This window comes from Onychomys torridus, chromosome 5, assembly GCF_903995425.1.
Source record: "Onychomys torridus chromosome 5, mOncTor1.1, whole genome shotgun sequence".
Classification (NCBI taxonomy): domain Eukaryota; kingdom Metazoa; phylum Chordata; class Mammalia; order Rodentia; family Cricetidae; genus Onychomys; species Onychomys torridus.
In genome coordinates this window covers 71,155,057-71,175,960 of record NC_050447.1, presented here as the reverse complement: position 1 = coordinate 71,175,960, position 20,904 = coordinate 71,155,057, and the positions used below count along the sequence as shown (strand labels likewise).

Genomic DNA, 20,904 nt, shown 5'->3' with positions numbered 1-20,904 from the left:
CAGATTTCTAATAGATGATCTGGTGTCACAGTGTGACTGCTTCTGCTTTGTGTGGCATAGGCCAACGAGTTGTGCTTGAAGTGGGAGGGGGTGATGATGGAAGTGAATCAGAGGTCTCTTTCTGCTGTGGTGTTAGGATCTGTTCTGCAGGGACACACCAGAGATGGTGTGAAGAATTAGCTCCCAGGGCAGAGGAATGTCTAAGCGTTAAATCCATGGGAGCAAGGGTATCCTACACACCATGACAGGGAGACAGCACATTAGGAATATTGTGTAGTTCATGGAGAGGGAAGCTTCGGGCTAGGTCTTTGCAGAAGTATGGAGTTTTCATTATACTGGAGGGTGGAGTCATATGTGTGTGGGGGGAAACAAGAGGACGTGTGTGTGTGTGTGTGTGTGTGTGTGTGTGTGTGTGTGTGTATTTGTGTGCACTGTTGATATGGGAGAGCAGGACCCAGAAATTCAGAAGGATGACTGAGGACCTGACTATGGGAAACCCAGAAGGGAGGCCAGGCAGCTGCACACTCTCTCCTAAGGTGACAGCAATGCTTCCCTTGTGGGCTTCTGAGTTGATTAAGTTGGCATATTGGATTTGTTTAAGGGATGGAAGAATGGTCAGGAGTGATGAAGCCCAGAGAGGAGTTGATTGCAAGGTCAGAGGGGAAGAGGGAAGGAGGATTCTGGCAATGAAGAGGATGGTTTCCAAGTACATTTGTGGAAAAGAATCCAGGGTAGATTGGTCCTCCATGGAGGCTTTGAGAGGACCTTCTCTGAGACAGGTGTGAAATAAGGAAGCTTAGGAGAACACAGGATGGCTTCTACCAATGGCAGGCTGGTGTGGATGGCACACACTAGATAGCAGCTTTCGCCTGTCTTTGCCTGGATGATTGTTGCTGCAGCAATAGCTAGGTAGGGCGAGGTCTGGCTGGCCTTTCATTCTTGTACCTAGGTAGTGTCTAGTACTGCTGTAGATAAAGAATGAAATGAAGTTTGGCTGCACAGCTGGTCTTGAGGTGGGTGTTGAAGTCCACAGCTGGAATTTGAGTCAAGCTAGGAAAGATGGCAATGGTGCTCAGGCTTACTTTAGAAATGGCTCACATTGTAGCATAAAGGGAGAGCTTGCAGTGTCTTCAGATGCAAGTGTAGGGGTGGGGCCCAAGGCTCTAGACTGTTCTTGGACACCATTGTCATTGAAGGCCACGGAGCAAAAAAAAAAAGCTTTGGTGCAGACCCCAAAGACTGTCTTTCAAATGCAGCAGATGGACAACAGTTTTATATTGGAAGAGAAAGCTACCCACAGGGAAGTCATAGGCTTGATAATGACAAGGATGGGAGCGGGGACCGACTTGTACAGTGGTGCTGAGTAGAGGAAGAAGAGCATTTGTTGTCTTTAGTGATCCATTTCCTGTCTTTGGCTGCCTTGTGGATCACATTCCACAGTACATTTCAACTGAAAGAACATCTGATTGGCCAAGGGGCACAACCAGCCCTCAGAGGACAGTTGGGAAGGGGGATGCTTGCCAAGGCTCTACCATGGATGATATTTCTCTGGAGTCCTTAGACTCAGCCATTTGCTGGCTTAATCCCTAATGGATTCCTGGGGTTGATAACCCAATCTGTGCTTTTGAGCCTCAGTTTGTACTAAGTCGGCTGTGGGTATTTGGCTCTGGCATGCTATTAATGCAAGAAATCCATGTGGGTCTGCTTAAGGAGTATTAGGGAAATTTATTAGGATAAATTGAGGAAATACACTCATGAATACAGAACTGAGTAGACAGATGAAATTGTCCTCTTATCTGACCAGGAGAGAATCCACCTGGCAGTTCTATCATAGCAGGAAGCAGGGAGAAGGGGCCCCTCTCCCTTTCCTTTTAAGAGATCACATACTACGGCAAGAAGCACGCCTCCTTTGGGCATTATAGCTCAAGGTCATGGACAGAGCAAATACCACTACATGCTGTCTTCATCCTACTGTGCTGTATTTTCACCTCTGCATGAGAACTTGCTGTCTGGTCACCTCGCTCAGCACGTGCACAGGTGTGCTACTGTTCCCCAAGGCCAAAGAACATTTTCTCCCACTGTCGCGCCCACTCAGAGTAATATTATAGTCTCGGAGGGCATGCTAAACTCTGCCCTTGAAGGATCTAAGTCACCTCCTAAACACCATCTCATCGCCCGGCGTGTGTGTAGTTTTTATTTATTCTTGTGTGGTACTGCCTGTGGTCCCAAAAGCTTCTTTCTGCAAGCTCCCTGCCTCTGAGCCACACCCCAGCTCAACACTGCTATCTTTTTCTTTACATCATCGCTTTGCATTCTGTCTTCAGACTTTTCTAAAGTTGTCTGAATATCCAACTTCTTATCAAAACTGGCTTGGTCAGCGATTGCCATCTTTTACTTTGGCTTTGCTCACATAATTGGTCAACTTTAGACAAGGCCTCTTTTTGGCAGTGTTGGATGTTGAGTGGCTAGAAGGCAGAAGGAATACAATTGTTTTCCCTGCTAGTGTTCATGGGAAACAACCCTAACTTTTGCTTACTAATTGGCAGCATCGACATCTTCTGATGAATCCCACGGTGGGATCTGGGTACCACACTGACACACTATCTCTCTGAGCTATGCTTCCACCATTCACTTTGTTGTAGCCACTGTATATACTTGAATAACTTGTGGTTAAACGGTAGTGTAAATCCACAGTGACCCCAGAACTCCATATTAAACACACAGGCCTAGTAAGCTTTGTCTGATGTCAGGGGCATGGAATGTAGATGTGTAAACTAGTACAGTAGCCGACAGCTTGTTGCTTATCTGCTTGTGTCCTGTGCATAGGGTTTCCTTGAATATTATACAAACATTGCCTCTGCAAGGATCTCCCTTGTTTCTGTTTTGGTTTTTTTCTTTTCTTTTTTTTTGGAGTTTCACTAACTGGTGGTTAATTCATGTTCCATAGGATATGTGGGAAATTAGATAAATTGCAAACCTGCCCTGGGTGCACTTGGTTTTCTGTAAGACCTTTCATATTTACAGCATTGGCCTGTGCTCAGGACATTTACTTATGTGCAGCAGATTAATAAAAATCCTGAGGAGAGGGAAGACCATTCAGTGTTAGAGACCAGACTGAATCAAGGAGATTGGGGGGAATTCACGGGGTTTCCCAGGCCATGGCAGGCATGGGATCCATCCTGGCCTATCAGGGATTTTCTTTTTCTCTCTACTTTCTCTCTGTCCCCGTCTTTCACACTTCTGGGTCAAGATTGGAAAAATGAACAGAGGCCAAGATTGGGTTCATCAGCATTAACTCTCTGTTTCTACATCAGACTTGCAGGATGCTGTCATTATCCCTTCTTCTAGCACTTTCATTACAGAGAAGGCGATTGTTGACCTGGTGTGTTGGGGCATGGATGGGCACTGGTGGGTGGTAGATGAGTTCCACATCACCTATTTCTCATGCTTCGAGTAGTCCATAGCTGTTTTAAGTTAGCTCTGATTTCCAGTTAAGGAAGCTGAGATGCAGGGTAAGCCATTTAAACAAAATCACATAACTGCTGAATGACCTAAGCAAGGGCCTATCCAGGACTGCTGTTCTCAAGCCAGCTCTTTACTGTCTGCATACATTGATGGACATGTTCTGCCTGTTTTGTGTAATATTCAATGGAACCTATGCATAATGAGTAAAGTAGACAGCTATTGGGCTGGAGGCAGAATAAAAGTCCCAAGATGCGTTGTGGTATTAACATGTCTCTATTTTATGCTGTTAAGGTTAGGCATAGGATTACTATGCCTACATGTCTAATGAGATGCAAGGTCAAATTATTTTTTTCATATTTTTTTATTGATTCTTCATGAATTTTACATCATGCACCTCAATCCTATTCATTTCCCAGTCCTTCTGTGTCCATCCTCCACCCTTGTAGCCTCCCCCCACAAAATAAAATAACACCCCCCAAAATTTTGCTCTTCCATCTTTCCCACCTCTCCATCACATATTCATTTGCCATAGTGGCCATGGGAGCTGTGATGTGTCACACAGTGTACCCTTTTGCCCAAACTGCCTTACTTGCAAATTTTCATTGTAATGAATTGTTGGTCTGGTTCAAGGCCTCTGGCTTCTGGTACACTATCAATACTGCACCCTCACCAAAGCTTCTCTCAGATATTCTGCTGTTGGCAAGGCCATATGCTAATAGCATTGAAACAACAGGTGATTTTTAGTTGATAGTCTTAACAGCCATTGTTGAGATGTGTTTATTGTGCCTACAGAGAAGGGCATGCACCAGAAAGTGCCATCTGATGAATCTTCAGAGTGAACATCTTGTGCCACCAAAGCTGGTATTAGCACATGGAACATCATACCCCAGAATGCCCCCTCCCCTGTCTGATGTCTTCCCTCCACCAGCCACTCCTAGATAACATCGTCTTGATAGCAAATAACAAGGAGTTGTTTGACTCTTAAGTACATACACCCAAGTGTTATTTGTACCATCACCACTGATTGGAGCTGACGCTGATCCAGCATATCACGGCTATTGGTACATGCTCTGACTTCTGGATGTTTCTTGCTTTTCTTCATTCCGCCTTCTGCTTTTCCCATTGTCTAAATATAAAGTATGCGCCTCTTTAAAAATACATTGGGGGGAGGGGGTGAAGAAAACTGATGAGAAAATGAGTTTGGACATTTTCCCAAGAACGTCATTGTATGGTGTTCAGACAGCAGCATATTGGGAGCAAATTGGTCAAGATTTCATCATTGTTTTAAATGAGCCACTTGGGAATGCTAGGGTCTCCTCTAACAGTAGTAGAGCTTGGCAGAATAGGAAAAAGCAACACTATTTGTTTACAAAGATAATCCCAGAGGGGTGTCTTCCCCCAAGTATTCTCATAGCAAGTTTGTGGCCAGAGGTCCTCCAAGCATTTGTCAAATGCCTTTGGGTATCAGATGATGGCTCCTGGTTCCACACTGAGTTTTTAGGTTCACCTTAAGGCCAGGCTGTTCAAGACATTGGCAGATGAGGCCAGTGCCACTGGGGAGAGAGTCTCTTGCACTAACTCACTTTCCTGTCTGTCTGGGATCCGGGGGAAAGAGGGAGGAGACTGCTTTGGATCAGAAGCACCTTCCGGTTTTCAGGCTGATCCAAGCCTCAGTTTGCCAGGCTACAGTCTTAAGCATCTTGGATTTCTCAGAGTTGCTAGTTGCATTTGCCAGAATCTTCTAGAGCCAGTTTGGGGAATAGATTCTCGGAAAGAATGCCTCCAGATCCTTTTAGCATTCCGGGAGTAGCTGTTGCAGTTCAAAAGTTCACTTGCTTGGTGTTGATTGGCTCTGGTGTGCCCTGCTGTATGTGAGCATGCATCTGGTATATGCATTGCCACAAAACAGATAACTCTTTAAACCAAGATTCAAGTCTTAAGGCTTCCAGATAGAATCAAAAAAATTTTTTTTATATTTAGGCAAATGAAAATTGCCATAATCTGTATTCTAATTTTCAACCACACATTTTATCTGTTTTGTGTACGGATGTGCAAAGATGGAACCAGAATGGCCTGATAGTGACAGCCACAATAAGTGTTTGTTCTCTTAGCTCCATGAGGAAGGTTTTTACTGGGAATCATTATTTAACTTGGAAAGACACTGTCTGGAGTCATCAGGACACAGTGTAGTACCTCAGTAGAGTGATAGGCAGACCTTTGAACATTTGCCAGAAGGGTCTTGTTTTTGTAGCGTGGTGGTCTTGGAGCTAATGAATATTGGACTGGGGAAAGCACTTGATAGTTAAAAATGCTTATTGTCAAGCACAAGGACCTGAGTGTGATCCCAAGCACACTTATAAAATGTTGGGCATAGTGGTGTGATAAGTAACCCTAGCAGTGGGGAGGCAGACAGGGCAAACCCTGGGGCTCCTTAGCCAGTCAGCCTAGCCTGATTGGTGAGTCCCAAGTGAGAGACCCTGTATCCAAACAAGGTGAAGAGCTTCTGAGGAAAGACCTCTGAGGTTGTCCTCTGTCCTCTATACACAAATGTCATGCACATACACTCATGGATATGGATATATATATCCACACATATTCACTGAATGTTACCAGTGAGGAAAACTGCATTATTAATTTGAAGTCATGGTTTGGAAGAAAATATGGCCAAAAGAAATGAGTTACTCACACCTCTAGATACAATAGGTAATGATGTGGGCTATAGCTTGGCTAGTAATAGCTCCTATTTATTCATGGCAGAGATTAAAGAGGGTGCCTAGGTAATAACAGGTTACTTTCACATTATTTCGCTCATTTTCAAAGACAGTCAGGCAATTGAAGTCAAGGAAATTAAGCCTCGTCGAAGATCTCAGCCTACGGTATTTCTCCTTGGTTGAGCCAGCACTGATTTTTCTTTCCTTGACTTGATATTTGATAGACAGAGGAGCAGCAACAACAACATAAAAAAAGCTGATGCTGTGGTCCAGTTATTACTGGCCACTGGCATCAGTATGATGAGAATATCTTGTGTTAATTTCTAGAAGAGATACTTCATGTAAGGATAGTACCCCGTTTACCTCTAGGCTTTTCTATCGCATCTTTACTCTCATTTTGGTTGCTTGATGCCCTGTGAAAACCCCACCCAGTCTCCCACCCTACTTTGAGCACAGTTCCAAGAGGCCAAGGACGTCAAGTAGCTCAGGGGCTCCCTCTACTGATAGCTTACCCCGACTTGGCCACTTCTTTTAAGTCCTGCCAAAGAACAAATTCAAAGTGGCTGCAGAGTGTGAAGAGCTACAGTTTTTGCAATAAAGGGATGAAGTTACATGTAGATATTTCTGAAGCACACAATTGATGCATACTAGAAAGAGGGAGGAAAGATGATTCCGTAGTTGTTGGAGGCCAGAGTTTAATTATAGTCAGGAAATTAGGAAAAGCTTCCTGGAAGACTTGACACGTATCTGCATCTGAGAGGATGAGTGAGATTTGGCTTGGTGTGAGGCTCAGTGGATGGAATAGAAAAGGACCATCGTGCCTGCTAGAGGGAGCAGAAGTGGCCAAGGCCTCCTGGTAGAGGAAGGCCAAGGAGAGTGATGGTGCAGTCCATAGTGTTTATGCCAGTTCAGTCAGAGCATGGGCCCTCTGAGACAGACACACTGCCATAGGATCAGGATTCTGTTGTCGGACTTGGGGAACTATGAACAGGATGGCTGACAGAGGAAAGAGGCCGGTAGGAAAGCCATAGAGATGGCTGCATCTGGCCCTAGCTGTGGCTCCAGGTGGAAAGCCAAAGGACCCTGTCTAGTCCCCAGCTCCTGTGCCAGCCACCCTGTGGGACAGTCATGAGGGTACAGGGCCAGTTCACTCCCTTTTCCAAGTCCCTTTACAGCAGTTTGCAGGAGGAGCATTGCACACACCTACTGCCTGGGCCACGGAAGGCTCAGAATCTGCACATGGTACTTGGGGCGTGGGGCTCCTGTGCCCACTCCCCTACTCCAAGTCAAAGAAAATTAAAGACGGTGTTTGCTCTGGTTAGAGAAGAACTCATGGAGCTCCACCTCACTGCCCCAGGGTCTTGTCTGTCTCGTAGGAGACCTCACTTAGCATCTCACCCACTGTTACTGTCAGGGAGGAGGCCTTCCAAGAAGCTGAAGTCTAAAAGAGAAGTCATAAACACTCTGCTGGCCACCTACTTGTGTACAGCATCCTGGCCCGAGTCTCCTGTCACCTGGAGTTGAGGGCCACCCTATTCTTTCCTTGTCTGCCTTCAATCTGCTCCCAACCCTCCCTCCCTCTGTAACTTTGACCTGTGGAGTCACTCCTGTGTTGAATGGATGTCATGGCTTGGAGTAGAGAAGCAGGTCCTTTTATGGAAGCAGGTGGCTTGCTTTGTCTACTGATTAACTAGAATGAATCTTCTCTGGGCTCTTTTAGACGGTCAGGAATGTAGAACTGTGCCTTGTGCATTTGAGATTTCAAGCAAAGGGTCACATTTTGCCTGGGAGCAGCAGTGTTGAAGTCAAGCTGGTTATGATGGGCTCCCTCACTCCCTACATACAAGGTTTGTGTTTTTCTTCTTGGTTATGATTGCAGGGCTTCTCGGTTGATATATTGATATTATCAGCATCTAGGGAATATGTGGGTTCTATTTTGTGTTTTCCTCGTTTGATAGCTTTGAGCCTTAATATTACATGCAGTGTTACCTCAAATATTTAAAATGATGCAGCTACAGTTAAAATTTTTAGTTGACTTATTCTTTGGGTGTCTAGTATGATTATTTTCATGTTAATTTTGAATCTTTTTTTTTTTTTTTTTTTTACATCAGTTGCTATAAACAAACATTACGTGTTGCAGTTTGGCAAACCAAAAGTGGACTTGCAATTTGCTTTTAGCCTTACGCCGCTAGCAATATAAGTACCAGCCTAATAGTAAGTTCTGTTTCTCTGATTGTTGAAGAGTCTGAGTCTTTTATTTCTAGGGTTGTTGCTGGAACCAGATGTGGCCCTGCCCTTGCACCTGCTATTCCTAAGGTGCTGGTAGTTGTTGGCTGTCACTTTGCCTCATTTTGGCTTCTATGCTAGGTATCCAGCACCATTTGGTGACAGTTCAGAGAGACATCACTGATAACCCTGAATCTCAGACCCCTGCTTTGATTATTGCAGCATGCATGTTTGCTCTTCCCCAGTGTCTACCCTGGAGTCTACGGACAGAGGCCCTGCTCTCTCTGTTCCTCCATCTCCGCTTAGCCTCACTCCTCCCTTAACCATCTGTGGTGGCTGGCTTCCATGGGCAGAAGTAGAGGGAGAAGCTGGCACTAGCCTAAGAGCCTGTTCACGGAGGAACTTTTCTCACTCTCTTGGTGCAGATTTCATATATCAATGTTCATGCAACATCTTCCACATATCTGGAGGAGCCAGGATTAGAACAAGAGGAGAGGTGGTCCTTGCCTTACAGAGAATGGACAGAAACCTACATTACCCTGTGTCTGGATGTTTGTTGTGGTGTATGTATCAGGAAGGTGGCAGTGCTGGATAGGAACCATTTGGGTGTGGCTCTTCCTCCCACACGTTCCCCTGTTCTCTGATCCAGTGGTTCGTTCTCTGACCCACCTAGTAAGTGAGGAAGTAAACAAAGTTAGTAGTCGTAACTGTGGACTTTCCAGAGAAGGGAAGGTTGGAATACTCCTTTGTAGTTAGGCCCTTAACTGATTTTGAGGTTGAAACTCAAAGTCACTGAACTGGGACAGGCAAGTTCAAACCTCCCGTTAATTATTATGAAGTATTCATCTGGTTTGTTCTGAGGACAGGGAGCAGGGATGGGGTCAGCACCAAGGAATGCATCTTGGCATGCATGGCAGTCATTCTCTAGCGCCACCCGGGGCCTGGTTTCTGCCATGCAGCTGGTCCTGGTGCTCTTGCTCCAGGCCCCAGTGGGATTTTTCTTCTGTCATGAAATAGTAGTCACATTCATAGGCATCTACATGTTGCACACAGCCTAGTTAGTTACAGGTTCTAAGAAAGGAGACAGATGCCTGGCTCTCTGGAAGAGTGTCTCCATGAAGGGGTGCAAACATGAGAGTCATAGAGTAGACAGTTCCAGAAAGACCTGGAGAGAGCCAGGGAGGAAGTCCCAGGCCAAGTATGTCAGCATGCTGTTCTGCTATATTCCAGAGACATTCTCTACATGTCCCCAAAGGGATCTTGCTGCAAGGTCACCTACCTTCCCTTCCTTCACTCTCTCTCAGCTCTAGCCCCAAGAATAGATGAGTGGATGGAAGGGAACAGGCCTCCTGTTACCCTTGTGAGTGCTGGAAGTTTGTCTCCATGCAGTCTCGGGTAGTGCAGATTCATTTGCTGAGGTTGAGGAAAGAGATGGTACCCAAGTGTTTCTTGTGAGCTCGTCTTTGAGATGTGGTGGCAGGAAGTGTCCTGTGTGACTGGAACTTGGGGTGTGATTGGCATGAACAGGAATGAGATGGGGGCTCTTGTTTTGCCCTGTTGCTTTCTAATCCTTAGGAGGATTAGTTGATGATGTCCCTGAAGTAGACACCAGAGGACAGCATGCCCTAGTGTGACAGTCCAGGCCCAGCCCTCCGGGCCTCAGCATCAGTGAAGGAAGTGTTGACAGAAAAGCCTGCAAATAAATGTACCTTCTCTTTGTGTTTCAGATAGCCCACTTGAGGATACTGATCCCAAAGACTCCTGTCTCATTCCTAAAAACATCATGGCCGAGCCAGACTACATAGAAGATGACAATCCTGAACTAATTAAGCCCCAGAAGCTAATCAACCCTGTCAAAACATCCCGAAACCATCAAGACCTCCACAGAGAGCTCCTTATGAATCAAAAAAGGTATGGCAGTTTCTTGAATGTTTTTTTCCTTCAGGAATTTGAAGGTAACCGTTTTGTTTTAATTGTGTTTACAAAGGCTTCAAAGGATTTTTTTGTTTGTCCGCCATATTGACGGCATCCTGTTAATGAGCATCCCAGAGCCAGACTGTCTCTCCATGAAGCTCCTGCAGGTGTGTCTGCCACTGGCAGGGTTTTACACTGTCTCTTTCCAAATGTATGCATATTTTTTTCTTTGGGGTTTTTTGAGACAGTTTCTCTGTGTAGCTTTGGAGCCTGTCCTGGAACTCACTTTGTAGCCCAGGCTGGCCTCGAACTCACAGAGATCTGCCTGCCTCTGCCTCCTGAGTGCTGGGACTAAAGGTTTGTGCCACTACTGCCCAGCTATGTATGCATATTTTATGGAGCACTCCTATTTATTTCTAGGCCTGGGTCCCTGCTATCTGTTAATTTATTATTACATGTTGTGTATAGTGTGTGGGAAGGCACATGTCGAGATGAGGTTGACATTGGGCCTGTCACACCTTTTTTCATTTTAAACATGGTGTCACACTCAATTCGGAGCTTTCTGGTTGACCAGACTGGCTGGCGGCAAGCTCTCCGGACCCTCTGTCTCCACACCCTAGTCCTGGGATTACAGGTACTTGCTACCATGACTAGGATTTTTTTTTTCCTTTTTAAATTGTGAGTTCTGGGGAATTCAAACTCAAGTACTTATGCCTACATAGCAATCATTCTACCCATTAAGTCATCCTCTGCTTTTTAAGTGATGTTAGAACAGACCAGTGCATAGGGACAGTTAAAGACACAGGATCACTTTATTGAAGAATGAGTACGCTTTACATAGGATTATATTCAGATTTGTGAGATTGTAGCTTTCTCATCCCCTAACACTCTGCTAAGCCTTCATGGAAAGATCTACAACTGACTCTAAAGAAAGATGCTCAAAGCAAGTTAAACATGGGTGAATTTGGAGGGTTAAAATGTGTAGCTATGCAAGGTTAAGTCTCTCATGTTTGATTTGTATTAATTGCCTGATTCCTCTCATTTACTCACTTCGTTTTCTAATTTATAGTATTGTCTTAATTTCTATAAACAGTATCTATCCCCTGAGACCATGTTGGTGTCTGAGGGCCTTGCTGCCGCTGGGGCCATACTGATCTGGGTGGCTTGTGCTGCCACCAGGGTCATGGTTATGTCCAGGCCTGAGCTGCTGCCCATGTCTTGAGTCTGTGTTCCTGAGGCAGCTGGGGTCTGTGATGATGCCCATGGCCTGTGTTATTACAATCATAGGAACCATGGATGTTGAAATCCGAGGGCCATGCTTAGCCACCCTGCCCATCACTGGCCCTAGAATAGCTGGTCTTGCCCCTCTTAGACACTGCAGCAGAGGAGCTGGCCCTGCCCTCCATTGGAGAGCTGCCCCCTCCCACTCGGGGGAAATGACCCCATCCTTCACCATGGGAATGAGAGAGCTGGCCTTGATAGCCTGGGCCTTGGAGAGCTGGTTCTGCCCCTCACCTGAGAAGGCTGTTCCAATGGTCCAGATTGACCAGCTCAGCTACCACCCAGACCCACATCCGGGGCCTTGGGTTGGCCCACCCTAATATCTACCTCATCTAGGACCTGCTGGAGCACTGGTCCCATGGAATGATAGCTGCAGGATCTCTGAGAGGAGTTTCAGTGAAGGTCCAGTGATAATGGTGTGCCAGGGGACTTGAACCAGACCAGTGACTCATTGCAATGAACATTTTGTGGGTGGGGCTGAGTGGACAAAAGGGTATACTGTGTGACACACTGCAGCTCCCAATGCCACTGGAATGAATAAAGAGGTGTTGGAAAGACAGAAGAGGGAGGTGGTTTGTTTGCTTGATTGTTTTTAGTAATTTGGGGGGGCATGCTGCAGGGATGAGGGGTGATATGGAGGGACTGGGAGATGAACTTGGTTGGGGTACATGATGTAAAATTCACAAAGAATCAATAAAGAATAATGTTGAAAAGGGAAGAGGGGTTTCTGGTTGTTCTAAGTCCTACTTTTAGCATCAATATGACCCAGGCTGCTAATATTTTGGCAGAGTAGTTTATAGCCTGTAATCTAGAAAATGTATTTTCAGTAAAATTAAGATTGACTTTTGCTTTATTCTTCTTTTTCACAAAATTCATTAACTTTTCAGCTAAAATGCTTCTTAGAGTTTGACAGGGTAGCCCTTCCCCTACCAGTTTTTGGAATGGATGGAGGCCCTAGAGCAGAACAGTCAGAAGAATGGGAGCCTACAGAAAGCAGCCCCTCAGTTTGGAGCCCACTCAGCAGGCCATTTCCTCAGCAAAATGCAGGCATCACTTTCCAGGCAGGCTTGCTTCAGATCCTGTGATCTGTTTTAGATATCGCTGGACCTGCCTTTGCTCTGGCCGTGTGAAGACCAAAGACCCAATCCATGATTTCTTTTTTGTGTTGTGTATCAAAGCAGGCAGGAGCTAAGCATTTATGAAAAATATCCGCACTTGTGTTCAGGACCATTAACACTCGACCAGCAGCACCCTCACTTGGCCAGTGCCAAAACCAACAAAGCCACAGTCCCATGACCTAGAAGGAGAGAGATGCTTAGAGAGAACTCCTGGGGCAGGTGTCAGCAGCTCTGGTGGGGAGGCTGTCCTTGGGGTGAAGACTGCCATTAAAAATGCCTCAAGGGTCAGTGAGCTGGCTCGGTGGGTAAAGGTGCTTGCTGCCAAGCCTGATGACCCAAGTTTAGTCCTTCATCCACACGCATAGTAAGGGAAAGGTGAGTCCAGCAAGTTGTCCTTTGACCTCCACATGCATACTGTGGTATGTGTTGAACACACACACACACACACACACACACACACACACACACACACACAGGCATATGTGCACATACATAAAAAAACAAGTATATGTAATAAAAAAAAATTTTAAGCCTCCCAATCTCTCTTTTTAAATTAAAATTAAAATAATTTATATGTATCAGTTTGTTGCCTTGGTAATAAAGTATCATAAGCTTGATGGTTTAAACTGTTGCAAATATAATATGTACTTACAGAGGACACCACTGTTATTTAATGTCTCTTCTCAGTATCCATCCATGCAAAAGCTTGAGCAAAAGCTCAATATCTTCATAATCAGCATTTGAAAATTTTTAATCTCAATATCACATAATAGGAATGAAATAAGCATAGGCTTTAAGCCAATCCTGAGAGTGGGTTGGGGATTTCAGATTCAAACTATGATGCTTACCATTAGTATATAGTGTAAATGATGCCTCTGCAGTTTGCTTAAAGGGGAGAGAGCTTGGGATATGCATTCAACTTTTCATTCTATGAGAATTGATATGTTTCATGACCCTTTGGCATAAAATACTAATCTGAATTTTACAAATTGGCTGTGCTTGGGGCTGGAGATCTGGCAATCGAGAGTACTTGCTGCTCTTCCAGAGGACCTATGTTTGGATCTCTGTGCTCCTGTCAGGCGGTTCACAGCTGTTGGTAATTCCAGCTCCATGGATCTTGTACCTCAGTTCTCCTTGGGCACCTGCTCTCACATGCACTTATCCACATGCATGTGTGCTGGACATACTTGTTAATGGAGATGTTAGAGCTCATGAGGAGAACCCACCATTTCCTTTCAAGGGATGAAGGGTTTACTTACAAACTTTGGAAAGGCTCATTCCTGTCTTGGGACGTCAAGTCTGCAGACTGTTCTGAGGATTTAGCAAGCCTACAGACAGTTCTTCATTTTCTCATCAACACAGAAAGTTAAATGATGCACTGGAGTAAAATTTAAGTATGTATGATTTCTTGACTATTATCACAGAAGGACCATTTTCCCAATATTTTCTATTGCTGAATATTTTATCTGACCATCTCCATTCTGTAGAAGCTTTGAGCAGAAAATGAATACTTAACATAGTTAAGCTAATTCTTGTGTTACAATAGATATCAGCTTAATGAGTCAGACATCAGAGTTTGCTCAGCAACTCTGGTATAACCCAGAAAAATTTATTAATAATTGAAGTTAATTTTTCTAGTGAAATATAGGAAGATGTCTGAAATTTAAATTATTCATATAACTAAATTCTTAATCCTAAAATTTAATTTTGTCTACAGTTTCATATTGAGACCTATATATTCACAAAACTGAGAAAGTCTTAAATTATTATTCCTTAATGATACTTTTGGATTTTTCTGAGACAGCATTTAACACAGGCTAGTCTCCTGCTCTAACCTTCTGAGTGCTGAGATTACAGTGAGGCATCACACCCACCTGGTCAGTGATACTTGGAACTCATATGGACTTTAATTATCTGATTAAAGATTTAATTTCCGTGACACCCTGTGTGCAGTTTTGTTCCTGTTCATTCTTGGCAATTGTGAAATAAACCATAAAACCATAAAAGTAATCTCCCTCCTTTCATTAGAACTTAGAGCAGTTTTCTTCTAAAACCTGCTAGGGAAAACAGGGGAAGAAGAGGTGCGTGCGTCTTTATCCTTCACTACCAGAGGTGGAATATACTAAATCCTCATTCTCTAAACAACTTTAAATTTTTATTATGATTTTATTGTGCAAGAGAGATGCCAGAATCGTGTGTGTGTGTGTGTGTGTGTGTGTGTGTGTGTGTGTGTGTGTGTGTGTGATTTTCTAGGAAGTGTGAAATATAGGGTGGTTTGTCGTGGCTTGTGTGGCTGTGTTTAGAGAATGAGGATTTAGTATATTCCACCTCTGGTAGTGAAGGATAAATTGGTAGTGAAGGATAAAGACGCACGCACCTCTTCTTCCCCTGTTTTCCCTAGCAGGTTTTAGAAGAAAACTGCTCTAAGTTCTAATGAAAGGAGGGAGATTACTTTTATGGTTTTATGGTTTATTTCACAATTGCCAAGAATGAACAGGAACAAAACTGCACACAGGGTGCTAAGGAAATGGAATCTTGAATCAGAAAATTAAAGTCTGTATGAGTTCCATATGTTGTTGATTTTTTTTTTTATAACCTGAGCAACATTTTGGAAATAATTCTTTAAAAGGTGTTCATCAAAATACCAGTTGATTAATCAGTATGAGTTGACAGAATCCGTAGAGACCACTGTCCCCACAGGGCAACCAGCAGTCAGCAACCAGGCCAGGTAGGCAGCAGTGGGAGAGTGTAGGCTCCCTGTGTACCTCAGGTTACGTGTGCCGTGTGGAAAGGTTGATCATTATGCAGTCATGTGTGTGAGCAGAGCATGAGTGTGTACACACACTTAACACACACCTGTTCTGCCTCTGATGCAGAATGCTTTTCCTGCTTTGGTGTTGCATTTTTATTTGAAATGTACCTAATACATTTTAACATCAAGTAGAGATTATTTATGGGTCAGCGGAGTAAATAAGGAAGGTAAAGAAGAGGTAGGCAGGTTCATCTAGAATCTTAGAGAGCTGGGGCTGGTGAGTAAATCCTAAAGGAAAGAGAAGGTGAATTAGCTGGCATACAATTTACAAATGCCACTTGAGAACATGTTGATGGGGTCTTACTGTTAGCTTGCCCCAAGCATTTCCTCAGGGGATGGTCTGTTTGAGCTTTGGTTTTCCCCATTTGAAGAAATGGCCTCCTAGTTTCTTTCTCAGGAATGTAGCGTTTCCCTGAAGTCTGACCTCTTGTATATATCATAAAGCACATAACAGTGATACTCTGGGATAGCTGGCTGGTAGATAGGAGGGAGTGTGCTCCAATGCCTCTGTCCTTCGAACAGCCTAGCCTTGGATGGACCTTTTAAAGGTACAAGAGCGAGCCCCTCTCAGATCTGGAAAATGAAAGGTAGGAGATTTTTCTCAGTCATTTTTCGAGAATGGCCTGTGCCTAAGCTGTGTTCAGCACATGAGACTAAAGGCTGCGACTTATGACTTCAGGTGGACTCAGCTCATGTCCTGGGCATGCATCTTCACCTCTCTTGTGAGGATCTACCCCACCCACTGTATGAGCATGCTGCTGCCTGCCTTCCCCACTCATCCTGGTCTTCTTTGCAAGCCAAGTGTCTTGCACACAGTAGGTGCTTAATGTGTTTTAATTGAGTTCATGGACTTTATGAACTCTTTGGAAGAGGCTTTTGGCTTCTCTTCCATGCTGGCGAATGTCTGAGTCCTGTTGAAGAACCATTTGGTTTAGTCATCTGGTTAATTCCTTGTCCATCAGCTGATACCTTTGATTACATGTCTTCTTCTGAAAGATACTTCCATTAAGCTAACATTTTTTTTTTTCATTTTCTCTTCTTGCAGGGGTCTGGCCCCTCAGAATAAACCGGAGTTGCAGAAGGTGATGGAGAAGAGGAAACGAGACCAAGTGATAAAGCAGAAGAAGGAGGAAGCGCAGAAGAAGAAATCCGACCTGGAAATAGAACTACTAAAGCGGCAGCAGAAGTTGGAGCAGGTAGGGCTGGGATGAGAAGCAGTCTAGCTCTGAGACGTGAGGTCACTGGACGCTGGGCAAGCCGAATTCCAGCAGGCCAGATGTGCATGTGTGTACTCTGCGGGGAAAACAAGAAGCAAATCCAGTGGAAGGCATACATCCCTTCCAAGGCAGGCACTCAGGTTCTGTTCAGGACCAAAAGGAAAGCACCAGAGACCAGAGCCAGTCCCCAGTCCAAGGGGCTGGGAAGAATGTTCAGGCTAAATAAAGCATTGGCTAGCACCAGGACCTGAATTCAGATCCTCAGAATCTGTGTAAATGTGGGGTGGATGTGTTGTGGCAGCCAGCCTGTCATTCTAAGACTTGGAAGTAGACTAGGGGTCCTAGACCAAGCCAGCTAGGTAGACTAGTCATGTTGACCAGCTCTGGGTTCAACTGAGAGATCCTGCCTCAAAAGAATATGGTGGCTAGTGACTGAAGAAGACTGTCCAGGTCAACCTCAGCCTTTCACAGACCTGCACACACATGCTCCTGTGAACATACATGCACACAGGCATGCACGCCACACCACACACACAGATGCACACAAATGCACGTACGTGTTCCAGAAAAGTTGAAGAAGTCTCTCTGTACTCAAAGTGTTGGTCCAATTTAATGTGGTTTCTGTGAGAAAGACTCCAGAGCAACCGGATGCTGAGCCTAGGATGTTCTTTTTATTCTTGTCACCTCTTGGTGTGGTTTGTGGCAGCAAGCATTAGGCTCATGCTTCTGTACAGATGAACATTCCTAAAGTTATACACATACCTTTTTCTGAAAGTTGGGATTCTTTTAAAAAGCCTCCCAGTACATAACTAATTCTCTTGTTTTTGAAATCTATTTAGCTTGAACTTGAGAAGCAGAAATTAGAAGAAGAGCAAGAAAATGCCCCGGAATTCGTGAAGGTGAAGGGCAATCTCAGGAGAACAGGCCAGGAGGTGGCCCAGGCCCAGGAGTCCTAGGCCAGGCTGCCTGTGACCTGGCGTGTCCCCACCATCGCTGTAGGAGCATGGCTAGGGACCTCGGCAGCGCTCATCTTGGGCCAATGTCCCGAGGAAGAGAATCCAGATCGCCGAGAAGTCTGGCTATTAAAAAGGACTGGGTTTGATTTACCATCATATCATGCTAGATGACTCGTCTTTGACGGTTGCAATCCCCATTCGCCAAATGAAAGACATTGACCAGCACACAAGTTATCATGGACCTGTGTTTAGAGACTTTAGACAAAGCAAAACACAAAAGCAAGCCCAGAGAACTAGGGAGTGGACACTGGAATGTCATGGGAGGGTTGCGCTACTCAGCTTTTCTTCCATTTCAAGTTTAGTGGGACATGGAGCCCTGTTCCTTTACAAACTAAAGAAATGGTGTGGAATCTTTGGTTAGCTGTTAGATCATTTTGATTGTATCAAAATGCATTTCATCTGTTACATCCAGTATTTGTATTTCGTTTAGAGAACCCGGAATTTTCTTCTTTAATGTATTATTTCCCCTCACATTACAAATTAAGAATGGAAAATGTTAGTGTTTCATATTTATGTTTAACCATACCTATTATCTTGGTTGACATTGAAATTCAGAAATGGGATAAGAAGTTTTACCATGGCAACACCCATTGAACTTACTCTAATCTCTCCAGGTTCTCAGAATGACATGCCACATGCTGCCTTTCCACTTCCGAGAAGGTACATCGTGTCTAATCCTCTTGTTTTGATGACCAGAGGCTTCCTGTTCAGTTTTAATTGTCATTTCTTGCTCAACTATCTTTTTAGATGAAGCAATTCCTTAGTTCTTTGGAGGACTAACTAGAGTATGTAACTCAGCTTCTGTGTCCCACAGAGAGGCCAGATCTTTTGAGTTGCCTGAGAGCAGTGTAGAGGGGCATCCCTGAGGACTGAGCCGTGAGGCCATTAGATACTGTATGTGATGCATTTAGAGATCCATTTCTAGGCGGCTTTAGTGGGAGACTTTATACTTTTTACATTGAGTATCTGCGATTCTTAGCTTTAATCATTTCTTGTGAATGATCATGTGTTTCTTCCCCCTTTCGTTTCTTCTTCTGAACAGCTCTTTTGGCGTGCTCTCAGCATGATGCTGTTGGTAAGGACGGTCTTAACTACTGTGTTGCATCTCTCAGGAAAAGCTGAGGTGCTGGGCAGAGCTGCTCAGTTTCCTCATGCTAGCTAGCATGCTGTTCAATGAGACACCTAAGTTACAAATAATATGAGAGTTCTCATGCAAAATATATTTTATACTGCAGGCATGGGAGGAATTTTTTTTTTAATTTAGTACTTCTCCATAGAGATGATTTAACCAGTAATTTCTACACTGAAGACTTCTATTTCCTTTCATGATGCATAGAATGCTGGATATAGTGCTTTGGAATCCTTGATTAGCACACTAGATAGTAGCTTTCACTGGGAACACTTCAGTTTGGTAGTTAACAGGCCCACGTTCCATCCAAGTTTGATTAAGAAGCAAATGGATGATAATTCACTGCTAGATAGAGAAATGTAAGAGTTGATTACAGCAGAAATGGATTCTAGGTCTTATCAGCAAGTGTGATCTATATAAAATAAGAGATGCTGAAGATAAAATTGTTTGCCTTTTAAGATTGGAATGGTGACTACTTTGTGTTCTACCTTCTTCTTGAGAAAAGAAAGTTCATTCCTGATTGTTGGGAAAAAATGTCTCCAATGCACATCAATTATTCTTTCTTTGCGTGTATGGAGTAATGATGTCAGGTGTTAGGGTGAAGATCTAGGACTGGCTCATACCTTTTTGTCTAACTGGAAGTTAGCTCTTGAGATGTGTATCCTGAAAACAGTTCCACTGCTTGACAGGGTTTTTGAGGGCCATCACCAGCTCCTTAGGAACAGGGCTGATTGTGTTTCTAAGACTCACACGCCACTGGGGAAAAGTTACCTACAAATGTATTTCCTTCCTGGTTGCATTCAGACCTGTGATCTCCCTTGGTGGTTAGTGCTACAGGGTCTGGCCAAAAGAGGACTTGTAAATAGCACGAAGTGATGGCTTCTGCTGCGTCCCAGAGCATATAGGTGGGGAGGCTTTTAGGAGCCTGCATTTTAAGATGCCATGATTGTTTCTTTGCTCCTAACACTGTATGGTCCAAACCCTGAGGACTTGTCAACATCTGGGCAGTGTTGTGCTTCGAGCCACTTTTAGGGGAAACAAAAGGCTCCATTTTTCCACTCTGTGGTTTTCGTAAACTAGACCTGTGTTTTGTAGTCTCCTGCTAGTAAAGTAGTTTGCTTTCTAAGCTATAACAGTTGACTTTATTCTTCTACTCTGAGAATCTCGACCTGTTTGAGTGTACATAATATATATAAAGGGAGCCTTAATGGATTTGTTTTCATAATTTAATATTTTTTGTATTTGCTCTTGTATAATTGTTTTTTTAATGGAAAGTATTACAGAATCGAGGGTGGAATTCTTAGAACCAAAGTTATTCTTAATAAAAACCACCACTGCTTGGACCACACTGCGTGTTTGTCTCATTGTTTAAGGTGGATTTGTAGACCTAGGGATGAGGGGGGCGTTGTTCAGTTCAGAGGGTGACTTCTCTCTGACATCAGATATGTCTTGGTGTCTGAAACTTACATGGGAAATAATTTCATCTGAAGATATCAGTTGCTCTAAATGTTGCTTTTGCATAAAAGCAGACGGCATAATTGCACCTGTGGCCTTCAGGTCACAATAGTCAGAATTGGAAGGAGCTCAGTAAGAAAGTGGAAGATGTATTTTTGGAAGGGCCAGATTTTTAGTGCTTGTGAATGGTAACATTTTTAGTAATTCTGCTTTTTCTTGTTTTTATTTTGTCTTACTCAGTTGTATGAATACTACCCTCAAAGAAACGAATTGGGGACACTCTATACACATGGCTGTACTGTACTATTGGTTAAAATAGTTGGGAGGTTCCCTTCTCCCTCCCTGATAGTTATTCCTACTGTGTGACTTTCCCTGGGGAGATGGAAATGAATCACGGATGGGGCAGAGGACACACTGAAGAAACAACTCTCTCCACATCTGCCTCAGTCAACCCCGGGGGTTACAGGAGTATGGGTGACTCAGCAGAAAACATCATTGAAGAGCCCGCCACACATAAGGACTCATCAAAGCTGTATCCACTGCAGAGAGAGTCTCCTCTC

At 44.1% G+C, this 20,904-nt stretch overlaps 1 protein-coding gene across 3 annotated transcripts in view; it reads left to right on the top strand.

The window, feature by feature from the left end:
- The window catches only part of Fam107b (family with sequence similarity 107 member B), a 212,950-nt gene extending 192,830 nt beyond the window's left edge, over positions 1–20,120 (top strand). For all 3 annotated transcript variants that reach the window (XM_036187762.1, XM_036187764.1, XM_036187763.1), the window contains 3 exons: positions 10,130–10,313; positions 16,573–16,723; positions 17,584–20,120. In XM_036187762.1, coding sequence (XP_036043655.1) covers positions 10,130–10,313; positions 16,573–16,723; positions 17,584–17,700 — 452 coding nt within the window. In that variant the 3' untranslated portion in view covers positions 17,701–20,120. The remainder of the gene's footprint in view (positions 1–10,129; positions 10,314–16,572; positions 16,724–17,583) is intronic.
- Positions 20,121–20,904: the final 784 nt, after the last annotated feature.